At 40.9% G+C, this 12,607-nt stretch overlaps 1 protein-coding gene across 1 annotated transcript in view; it reads left to right on the forward strand.

Annotated features, from left to right (window-relative positions):
- Positions 1 to 12,607, forward strand: part of LOC122790588 (collagen alpha-1(XXVII) chain-like) — a 1,538,899-nt gene that overhangs the window by 819,620 nt on the left and 706,672 nt on the right. Inside the window, exon 22 of the mRNA XM_044058114.1 lies at positions 10,418 to 10,471. Coding sequence (XP_043914049.1) covers positions 10,418 to 10,471 — 54 coding nt within the window. The remainder of the gene's footprint in view (positions 1 to 10,417; positions 10,472 to 12,607) is intronic.

Below are 12,607 nucleotides of genomic sequence, written 5' to 3' on the forward strand. Positions count from 1 at the left end.
CCAGCTTGGACAACGGCCCAGAAGGCTTATCTTACACCAGACAAGCAATTACAACTGACTCAATATTTCAAGACAATGGCAACAAAGACCCAATTAACTGCAAGAAAAATTCTGCAGGCTTTGGGCTTCATGGCATCTTGCATTCTGATAATACCATTTGCAAAACTGCATATGAGGAAATTACAATGGTTCCTAAAAAGCGTATGGTCTCAAGACAGCCACAGCTTGGACACAGTGATATCTGTCATTCCCTGCCTACAACAGGAATTTCTATGGTGGGCACAGGCATGTCACCTCAACAAGGGTCAGCCTTTCACCTTGCCCCCACCCAGGCAAACTATCACAACAGATGCTTCAGACTATGCCTGGGGGGCTCACATGGCAGGGCAATGCATTCAAGGCCTATGGACTGCAGAACAAAGAAAACTGCACATAAACCAAAAAGAGATGCTAGCTGTACAGAAAGTGCTGACAGCCTTCAAGGATCTACTACAACCTGGACAACTGGCAATAAAGACGGACAACACCACAGTAATGTGGTACATAAACAAACAAGGGGGCACACATTTCTACCCTCTTTGCAGGCAAGCAATAATCTTATGGAACACAGCTCTGACCTACCAAGTCCAGTTACAAGCTCACTTCCTGCCAGGACAGAAAAACACATTGACAGACGACCTAAGCAGAAACATCAAAGATCCCCACGAGTGGAAGCTAGACTCACAAATATTTGCAACGATTATTTATTTTATTTATTTATTTATTTATTTAAATTTGTTGACCGGGAGTGTCCGACTGGACGTGGGTCCATTTTCAGCGGAGGCCCGGGGAGAAAAGCTCCACAGTAAAATAAACAGACAGTAGTTACATTGGATTACATAGTGATTAACAATTTAACATAGAAATTGCTTACAACATATTTACAGATGAAGAACATAGTACATCAGTAGACAACTAGAATCTTTATCTGTGAAGTACATAACAGGCATTAACAAATGTAACAATGAGAAGTTCCTGCTGTATAATAAGTACTAGGCTTATGAGCATCTGAGCTTGCTATCATCAAGGTAGTTAGTGGAGGTGAAAGAAAGGTAGTAGTTGGATGGGGTGGATGATATTAGAGTGGGAGTTGCAAGGGCATAGCCAGCATGTTTTTAGATGATAATGATAATGATAATTCAAAGATGGGGCCTACCAAATATAGACCTGTTTGCCAGTCCTCAAAATTACCAGCTGACAAAATTTTGTACAAGGACATTCCACCAACAAGCTTGGAAAGTGGATGCTCTCTCCTTCAGTTGGAAAAACCTGACAGCATATGCCTTTCCACCATTACCTCTTCTCACAAAGGTTCTTTTGAAAGTCAAAAAGGAGAAACCTCGAATGATTCTCATAGCCCCAGACTGGCCACGCCAGCACTGGTACCCACTATTGAAGAATATGGCTCACAGTCCACCATGGATATTGCCTCAAATACCTCATTTGCTCACACAGCAGGACAAGCAGATTCTACACAGCCAGATCAAAACCTTAAACCTGGCTGCATGGCAAATCATTTAAGCAGACAACCAGCCCCTCTTTCACAAGCAGTACTGGATGTCATTCTAAAAGCCAGGAGGCCAAGCACCAGGAAGGCTTACTCGGACAAATGGAAAAGGTTTTCAGCTTGGAACCAAGCTAAAGGCCTGGATACAACTCAGCCTCATATGCCTCACATTCTGCAGTATTTAGCTAAGATGTTGCATAAAGAACTTTCCTTCTCCTCTATTAAAATCCATGCTTCAGCTATTTCAGCTCACTACGACACAAATCCACCTTTATTTTCAAATCCACTCCTAAGGCAGTTCCTCAGAGGGGCAAAAAACATTAGACCACCTAGAAGAGCTCCTACACCTACATGGGACCTCAACTTTGTTCTGGAAAAACTAACATTACCTCCCTTTGAACCAGCTTTTTCTGCAGGCCTTCAGTTACTATCTTGGAAGACTGCCCTGCTCCTGGCAATAACTTCTTCTAGGAGAGTTTGAGAATTACAGGCACTTATGGCAGTGGAACATTTCCTCATTTTTCATCAGGACAGAGTTTTCCTACGAACTAATCCTTCCTTCATGCCTAAGGTGGTTTCCAGCGTAGCGTTAAACCAAACCATCCATCTACCCACTTTCTTCCCCAAACCACAGAGCAAAGGGGAGAGACTCCTACATTCCTTGGACATTCACAGGCAGCTTCGATATTACTTGGATAAAACTAAAGCTTTCAGAAAAACTGACCAGCTCTTTGTTTCCTATGCTACAGCTTCTCAAGGGAGGGCCATTTCCAAGCAAACCATTTCTAAATAGATAGGCCATTGCATACGGTTCTGCTATACCCATCATGGGAAACCAGTTCCTCCTACCATTAGATCCCACTCTACCAGGGCAACAGCTACCTCTACAGCCTTTCTCAGGGGGGGTTCCTACCAAGGAAATTTTAGAAGCTGCAGCTTGGAGTTCTGTACACACCTTCACCAAACATTATCACCTACCTCTTTATTCCAAGTCCAGGGCAGGCTTCGCCACTGCATTTCTGCAGGGACTCATTGCCTCCTCTAACCCTCTATAATGCCTCCACCCTACCTTAGCTTTGGGCCTCAACCCAAGTGTAATGACTGCAGCAGGGTAACACGATGAACATAGTACAGTTTTGTACCTACCATAAATGTAGATGTTCGAGTGTTCACCCTGCTGCAGTCCAGGTTACCCTCCCTCCAACCCCTCTGATCTACTGGCTAAACCTATGCTATGCCTTACTGATGTATTTGCTTATAGCTGAAGGGTTTTTGTGTCTGTACAGTGTTCTCACTTTTTGGTACTGATTTGGATCACCCTTTTGGGGGCACCTGACATCTGGGGCAAGAAAAACTGAAGAAAATGGCGTCGGTTGCAGTATATGTACCCCTGGCGCACTGACGTCAGGGATGAGGCGACAGCAACTGACGTCGGACCAAGACTTTGGAAATCCGGCCGACTGCGGGACCGCCTGATGACAGGATAACCCAAGTGTAATGACTGCAGCAGGGTGAACACTCGAACATCTACATTTATGGTAGGTACAAAATTGTACTTTTGATTCTCAGCTGGAGCGCCTTCTGTGTGGAGTCTGCATTTCCTCCCCATGGTCGAGTGGCGTTCGAAAGACATGCGTGAATGGGCATGCCTTCGTTGAAGGTTGGGCGTCGGGCTGGCACCTCGGCACCGTAAAAATCTATTGCCAATTATTAGCGGATCGGAGTTCCGCTGTGGCGACCCCTAACTGGGAAAAGCCGAAAGAAGAAGAACAACAACTTTGTTCCTAGATGTCAGAGCTGTTTTCATTATTAATTTTAGTCTTCTAAAATATTCCTTACTAGTTTTTATTTTCATTTGTTCATGTTTTATTGTTGGTTCTTCATCAATTCATAAATATTTAGACTCCCTCTTCTTCAAGGTCTTTTATATTACATTCCTGAGACTGATAACTTTCTTGGTGCTGCAGCTTTCCTGCTTTAATGGTTGCTTTTGCACAAAGACTAAATGACATTCTTATATCATATGAGAAAATTTTGGCAACTTGCAGTTGTGCTTTCAGTTCCTCATATGGTGAACTATACAATTTTAAATCATCCACAAAGAGAAGGTGAGAAGTCTTTACAGTTTCTTGTTTTCTGGGAGCCACATTGTAGCCATGACTTAATCTCCTGCTTAACTAATGCAGCATTGTGCACAATCAAATAATAATAACACAAAGAATATGGTAAATATAGTACTTATTGTATATACCATATTAAACTTCCTGTTACAACTCTCTGAAAGCATTGCTCCATTTTTTTATCTTATTATTATTATTTTTGTATCTTACTATTACTTTTGCTTTTTCATTTTTATTACACTGACAGATTACCATCCCATTTTAAATATTTGATCATATGTTGTCCCTTCCATCTGAACAGTTGAGTTATCCTCCTTGTGGTGTGTCCAAGCTGAAAATATTTTCAGAGCTTCTCCAGTGCGTGAGTTCCTCTCTCACATAATCTACTCTGCTGTCAGCATTCCCCTCATATCTTGTTTGTCACCTTTCTGGTCAGATGCAAATCTCCAGTGCTCTACTCAAGCAGTGTTTTTCTAGTCAGGTAAGTGAAGATTTCACTTTGTCACCTTTCTAGGGCTGTTTCCTTATTTCTTTCCTGTGTCACTTTTTTTCTCCTTATTGTCATGACTATATAATAAAAAAATCTCACTCTCTCTCTGTCTTTTATAGTGACCTTCCTAAGCCTACACGTTAACTTGTTCTGTTTACAGACTTCATCTGCTGGGATTCCCGATATTATGAAAAAGGTTTCAGACTTAAAAAAATACCTTAAGTGTGGACATAAAGTACAGCCTTAGGATCCATACTCACAGTGCATTTACCGGTTAGGTCCTGACAGTTTGAACCCTAATTGTGATATTTGCTCATCCTTTGGGCAAAAAGTCCTTTTGGACAGAAAAAAAGATGATTCTTAGAGACCTTCTCCCAGGTTCAGTGGGAGAATTGTCCATCTCCTCCAGTGAGATTCTACCTCCCTCTCATGTTAAAATGTGCTGAGAAGCAGACAGCTAAATCTTTGGATAAAGAAAAAGAAGGGACAAATCTAAGGGTAATGATAGAGACAGTGACAGACAATGTGGTCATGAGAAGGTTAAAGAATAAAGAAAAAACCCTCAGACTACCCAGCTCTTATTGCTCCGTCTCTGAAGATTACAAGATACCTGACACATTCTCCACTCACAGTACCGACTTGTTAAGAGCCATCTTGGCCCCAACCTCTTAGTCTTTCTAAACCATCATAAGACTATTATTTTAGATCCTTCCCCAGAAAGAATTTCAGCTCTGGCATCTTAATCCTCAGAGAGGGAGTGCTCTAGGTTTTTGACCTCCAGGCCACTCTCTACAATATCCTTTAGGTTTATCAGATCCTCCAGAAGTGTCATGGGCATAGATTGGGGCAAGATGATGACAGCCTTTATGAAGGCTCAGATGGATATGGAAATCATTCCTCCCCCTCAACTCTGAGAATGGAGAGAGCTGGTCCACCTACTCATATTATAGTTGGATCCAGTGGATTCGGAACCAAGGTTCAACCTGATCGTTCCCATTTTGGTATTGACAGTCTTGGAGTCGAGAATGACATTCAAGGCCTTTGTAAATAGTCTGGCCAATTAATCTACTCAGAAAGGGTACACTTCCCTCACCTCAACTCCACCCAGCCTTTCTGAGGGTTTGATCTTCTGATCCGTCAACCTTGAGTTCAGGGCTAGCTCTGTCCTTGGCATCTGAGGCCTTTGAGTAGGTCATGGCCTGTTAATCTGCTCAGGAAGAAGACACTTTCCTCACTTCAGCTTCAAACAGATTTATCAATGTATCTGTGACTTTTTGCACTCTTCATCTTTTCCAGGAGCAGCCTGTTTCAAAGAGCCTCAACCAAACTCTTACTCAAGGGGGGCAAAGACAGTTCTGATTCTTCAATTCCTTCCCCACCTGAAGAACACAGAACCTATAAGAAGGTGCTTGGACTCAACTTAGGAATCACTCACTGAGGGCACTGACCCTGATGAAGGAGAAGGATTTTCTAGATTTCCCCCTTAGGCCACATCATTTGATGAATTATTGGAATTGTTAAGACAAAGGGGTAACTGGCCAACCAGCACTCCTTCTCCTGATGAGAAAGTGTTTTGAGGCCTTTGGAGTGAGTCCTTCTTTCCTCCTTGGTGCTCCCACCTGTCAATATGCTTATTGGTGTTGTTTTGCAGAGGGCTTGGCAGAATCTGGATGTGGTGGCACCAGTCGCATGCAAACCAGACACAGTGCTTATCCCTGCAAAGGATCAACCACATTGGAGCACAAGTCCTTTTGTTGACTTTGTTACTGCATTGGCCACCAAGAAGGAGTCAAGCCACCTACCAGGGAGTCTAGAGTGATGGATCATTTTTGTAAGCATATGTGTGCTTCAGGAACGTTTTACCTTAGAGCATTAAACTACATTTCTCATATTACCAGGTTCCACAGGGAATTGTCTGCTGAACTACTAAACTTTCTCAGGAGGCCTCAGATGACAGACACTATAAAATTCATGAAATCACACCTGGCTATCATATTGGCAATTACTGTTGTCACCATGAGGCAGATTTCCAATGCAGTGGATGCAGCATCAAGAGCAGCAGGTAATGGCTTTGCTTTACATTGCCATGCTTGGCTGTGGGTATGTAATTCCACTGACAACTTTAACGCATTATTGCCCCTTGTGATGGGTCATATCTTTCTGTACCTAAGGTAAATGATACCTTGTCTAAGAGTGAGTAAGAAGGCAACACTTTGTCTGCCACGGGAATTCGTTTCTGCAAACGTCTCAGGGAATTGGAGGGGAAAAAAGCATCTCTGGTTCAAGACGTCCTATCATTTTGCCTTTGACTCCTCCTTCTACAGAGTCCTCCTCAGGCAGTTGAGAGGGAGGCTCCAATGGACACCACTCCAGAGGTTGAGGAGGTCCACAAAATCCAGGATCACTTTTCCGATAAACCCTTTCAGTGTTCCTGAAGAATTGCCTGTCTGCTCCCCTCTGGGGGCAGTTTGAGGACTTTTATCATGGAAATGATCAGCAAAGAAATTGGCAACCAACAGACACTGGACCCATCCCAGATTGGTTTTGTCAAAAGAAGGTCATGCTTGCTTAACCTGGTAGACTTCTTTGAGAAGGTAACCAAGGCAATGGATGAAGGGAAAACGGTGTATATCACCTACCTCGACCTGGCTAAGGTGTTTGACACAGTATCCTACTCAAATATTCTAGAAAAACTCACTGATGTAAGCATAAATCCCTACACAACTCACCAGTTTGCCAGCTGGCTCACAGATAGGACTCCACCAAGAGGTAGGTCACCAGTGGAGTACCACAGAGCTCCATGCTGGGCCCATTCCTGTTTGGCATCTACTTCTTGGAGGTGAAGGCTAATGTCAATGGCCTCTTGCTCACCAAGTTCGCAGATGACTGCAAATTGGAAGCTATCGTAAATTCTCCCCTTGACACTAACTTCCTGCAAGAGTGTCAAACAGACAAATGATTGGTGGCAAAGCCACCTGAGCTGATTATAAACAATTTGGATGCATAGAAAGTGCCCTTAAGCTTTGGAAGCTGGCTGGCAGGATGTTACCCATATAGCTTAAGCTCCTGCAGCAATAATCATTTGAACATCTACTGTAATGGTAAGTTTACTTATACAACTGTACTGTCCTTTTGTTTGCCCCTTTGTCTCTAATTTGGACTTCTTGGCAGTTGTCTTTCACTCTGGTGCAAGCTGTTCTACCATTAGCATCCATTTCCAGTTTTCACATGGGGTCGAATGATTCAGTCATAGCATTTCTTAAAGTTTCTAAAGTTTTTCTGAAGGGCACCTTTCTGTTGAGGCTTGCTATTAAAGATCCATCTCCTCCTTCAGACATTTCTTTGGTGCTGCAAACTGCAATGAAACCTCTCTTTTAGCCTTCCTCCAGTATCAATTTGAAGTCTGTTTCTTGGAAAACTGTGGATTTGGTGGCCATAACTTCAGCTACGCAAATGTATTATTTGCCTTGTCTTGTGAGCACCCTTGTTGAAACCTTATCTTACATTTGTACCTAAAGTAGACATGAAGTCAGCCTTAAGCCAAGTTGTACATTTACCAGTCTTTTTCCATAATTACTCTAAAAAGGGGGAATACACTTTGCATACATTAATAGTGCATTGCACAAAATCCCTTCACAAAGATGACCAATTATATGTATATTTTTCTAAAACCAAACTGAGATCCAAAGTCTCTAAAGCTTTCTTGTCCAGATAGCCCTCAAATTGCATTTCCTTCTTTAATAATTTAAAGGGATTATTCTTTTCAACCAAACAAGATCATACTCTGCTAAATCTGTTTCAACTTCTGCTACCTGTATCAAACATTTGTCATTGGATGATATATGTGCTGCAGAAACTGGATCTTTCATGTATACATTTGTGAGGCATTATAAACTGAATCTGATTTGCAGATCCAAAACAGCTTTTGGTTCCACCACACTCAAAGGTATACTACCATGATGCCACCTGGGGATCTTGATAGCTGGGTACTCTATCCCAACTGTCAAGGAGGCCAGACCAGACAAGAGAGGATACTCTGATCACAAAAATACTTTAGCTATAAAATCTGCACAAAACACTAGACTTAAGGTTGCCATATGCACTAAATCACTTGGGGTCATCATAGATGATAGCCTAAAATTTGACCTACACATCCAAAATACTTATGAAAACCCCATATAAAAATAGATCTCTTCTACCAAACTACTCCCTACCTCACCCTGGATTGCAGCAATACCACAGCCCTCTCATATCTATTGCCAACTCTTTCCTGTGCCTCTCCCCTACTCACAAATGTCAGCTCCTCCCTTTTAACAAAACTGGAACAAAGTATTAATTAAATAGCAACATTTGCAACCCACCTTTGAAGTAAAACCCACTGTTACTTGGTACTCAACCAACTAAACTGGTTGGAATTTTCCAACTGTCAAAAATTCAGATAACTTAAAGTGGCACATAATATACTTCAATACTCTAATAAATGTCCAGAATGTAAGGTAGTAATGTTGCGGTACTCCCTATCTAGACCTCTCATGTCTAAAGACACATACCTTCTCCAAGTCCATAAACAAAACAATAAATATCATGAAGCAATGTATTCCTCATATGTATCGAAATGTTGGAGTACTCTCCCATAAGACCTAAGACAGATCATAAATCGAAAACAGTTCAAAGCAAACCATAAGACTCATTTCTTGGATACCAAACTGTGCTTCTGCCACTCTTCTCCTGGGTTAACATTCCTGCACCTCTATCCATCCATCCTCTATTTGTGTCCTTTTATATTCTTGAATAATCTAAGCTTCTGGGCTTTTAACAAAAGATCCAATAGCATAGCCATACCTAGAAATTCTTACCAAATTATTTGCTGTCTAGTAGTAATGTCCTCCACATTCTATTTTACCTCTCTGTTAACCCCATGGAAGTTTGTAACATCATTGCTACTTAGTAAAACTGAAATGTAACTTTATGGACTCTAATGATTTCTAGGATCTATCTCTTTTCTCTTTTTCTTTATATACTATTTTTTTTGTATCTTGTATGTGATAGTTAACATTTGCTGTTTTGCATTGCATTGTATTGTATTGTAGGACATCTTCTAATTTTTGTTAACTGTGGAGTGCTTCTCCCCAGGCCTGTACTGAAAAGGGGTCTGTTTTGACCCATTGGAGGTTTTCAAGTAAACAGATGATAATACAATAATAAATAAAATAAATAAATAAATACATCATTACTAGTCGTTATTCTTGAATAACTTGACAAGTAAGCAAAATGTAGGCTGGAATAGCCAATGTGTGCACATAGATAAATTGCACGATTAGACTTTTTTAACATGCAGAAACAAACTTATTCTGTTACCTCCCACCTCTAGCCATACCGTCCAAATATAGTACAAACTATCTTTGTCTTGTTTCTCCTAAGTGCCTCAATATTTCATACTTAGTGCACAGCAGAAGAGAAGAAAATAAATATTTCTGAACTTAGGTCCTCGTCTTAAATGGTATCTGTACAAAGGAATCCTTTGGGCTTACTTTTTTATTACTGATTACATTACACACCCCTCCCAGTATACACCTATAGACATATATGTATGTTTTTTATATGAAAATGCACAAGCTATAAGATGGTTAAGAAAATGTAAAGTCATTCCATTCGATCCATTTTATGTTTTTTCTTATATTCTAAAAGTCTTCAGTTTAGAACTTTGTTGAGGTTCTACCTTCTTTTTGGCTTCTTCAACCCATGATTGCACAGCTTGTAATTAATACACAAGCTATTTATCTTAACTAATGTGTACATAATATCAGAATGTTGCATTTATGCTGTAACTCTGTCATGGCTGAAAAGGCTCAGTTCACCTACCTTCTTAAATAAAATAAATAAAAAATAAGTATATTTTTCAGAAAATTACGTGGTAAAGAGGTTAGTGCTCTTAGAAGAAGACACAGCATTATAAACATTTAACCTCATTCATTGCCCATTTTCTAATTACTATATTTGTTTAATCTTCTGCAACTTTGAGTGTTGATGAAAGCAGCAAGTTAGAAAAGAGGACTTCAGTGTAAGGCTTTGCCTTCTTGGAATACCAATGGGAAAAAAAAAGAAATATGAAGAATCTGTTTCTTAGCCTTCATTAGTAGGGAGCTAACAGATGCTGCTTAGAACCTATGCAAATGAATCTGTTAAGTGCAAACTATTGTGTATGCTATACTTTAAATAAATCCTTGTTCAAATTTCAGAATCTCATTGAATATTTTTCAGGGTCCCCTTGGAGAGCAAGGAGACAGAGGTGAGCCTGGCGACCCTGGATATCCTGTAAGTCATTTATTTCATATTGTATGCATACACCGAGATATGTATAATGTATAGTCTGCATGTGTAATGTAAAATTGCTGATCATTTTTTATTCCATGCAGTATTAATGTTCTCCTTTTTATTTAATTAATTTATTGCCTTTTCAGACACAGTTTAGACACAGGTTCATAGGTTCATAAGTGTGTACTAGCTAATGGCCCTGGAACCTTTACAAGCCTAGCCCATAGAAGTACCCTGGCATCGTGCCGCCCAACATTAGTTCCCAGTGCCTCTATCAAATAGAGCCACTGCAGTGATCCCCGGGGTGAACTTTCTATTTCCCATCCACATTAAGATTTTTCTTGAAGAGGGTCAGTGACGTGCTCTGCTTGATATATATGGGAAGCCTATTCCAGAGCATGGGCAGTCTCTGGGTTATGAACCTGTCCATCCAGCATGTTCTGTTGATTGTGGTAATGAGCTTGAGGTCTCTGAAGTGTGTAGTGTGGAGGGATTTGGATTTCTTTAGATGTAGCATTTCTAACAGAGTTGGGTCAGACATGGCTTTGTAAGTCAAGCAGAGATAGCTTCTTAGTAGACAATGTGAGACAGAGAATAGCTTGAGTTTTTTGAGTCTGTCCCATGTAGGACATGTGCTTAAGGCCTAGGATCCTCTTCGTTAGGTACTTTTGTGGCTTTTCCAGCTGTTGCATGTGTCTAGTGAAGTACATGCCAAATGGGGCATTGTACTCGGTGATTAGCCTAATGAGGGAAGAGTAGCGAGAGATGATGACCTCTTTCTTCCTGGATACAAAACCCTTGGTAATGAGATGTGCCACATAGAAGGACTTTCTGACCACAGTGGCAATGTAGTGGTCTAAGGAGAGGTTGCTGTCAACCTGTGCCCCCAAATCTTTTATAACGCCTTCAGTGTTCAGTGGGCTCCCATCTATGTGGTAATTAGTGGGAACTGAGTTTTTCCCAAAGGGGATGATGACACATTTTTTGGCATTAAGTTTAAGGCCATGGTTTCAACACCAGTCATTGGTCTCAGTGAGGCCTTTCTGTAGGATGTCTACATCACTTGGGGAGTTAATAATGGCTCCCATCTTGCAGTTCTCTGCGAACTTGGTCAGCCAGAGTCCTTCTGTGTAGGCCTGGACTTCTAAGAAGTAGATGTAGTATGGACCTTCAAACACCACTCCAAACTTTGTAAAACACTGCAGAAAAGTAATGAAAACAAGTCAGTTTAGTAGTAAAGATATTGGCCAAGTATTTGATATTTTCTTTTTTGCAAATTGTCAGACAGACTAGGTGATCTATTTGGCCACCTGTTCCTGTTCTGCGTTCTATGTGGGACAAACGTCCAGACCACTCAAATTCAGGATTTCAGAACACCATAGTGATATCAAGCACAAAAAGCTTACCAGTGCTTTATATAAGCACAATCAGGCACATAAAAATGCATACTTTAATTTTACTGTGATTGACAGAATTATTGGAAACAGGACAAACAAAGCAGGATGGCTTCAGATTTTAAATAGTGAGGAAAATAAATGGATTATCAAACTGAGGGGTTTGTTCTCACCAGGACCTAATGAGTACCTTTAATTAGGACTGTCAATCAATTTATTTAATTAGAGCTTCACCTAGTGGTTATTTAAAAAGAGAGCAAGATTTTATGTGTTTACTGCACTCATGAAGGCTATGTAAATTTTACAGCTGAAACTGGTCTGTTTTGTCTCTTTGTACTATGCTATTGAGCTAGTTTGGAATAAACACTGAATGCTATAGTCTGCTCACTCCCCTCTGTTTTGTACTGAATGATTTCAAAGGTCTTGGCCAGTTCGAGGTAGGCTGTATGAACTGCCTTGCCCTCATCCACAGCTCTGTTGACTGACTCAAAGAAGTCAATCAGGTTGAGCAGGCATGATCTACCTTTCACAAAACCAGATTGCGTGGGATCTAGAGTTTGGAGATTCCCTATAGCCTTGTTAATTAGGTCATGATGATGCGCTCCATAGCCTTACATATCAGACTCGTCAGGCTAATGGGGTGATAATTCCCAGGGTCTGTAGTCATTCCCCCTTTATGGAGAGGGATGACTGTAGCAGTGTGCCATTCGGTAGCGACAAAACCTGAGGTGAAGCTGTGATT

The sequence above is a fragment of the Protopterus annectens genome, chromosome 16.part0, assembly GCF_019279795.1.
Source record: "Protopterus annectens isolate FY-2018-M chromosome 16.part0, PAN1.0, whole genome shotgun sequence".
Taxonomy (NCBI): Eukaryota; Metazoa; Chordata; order Ceratodontiformes; family Protopteridae; genus Protopterus; species Protopterus annectens.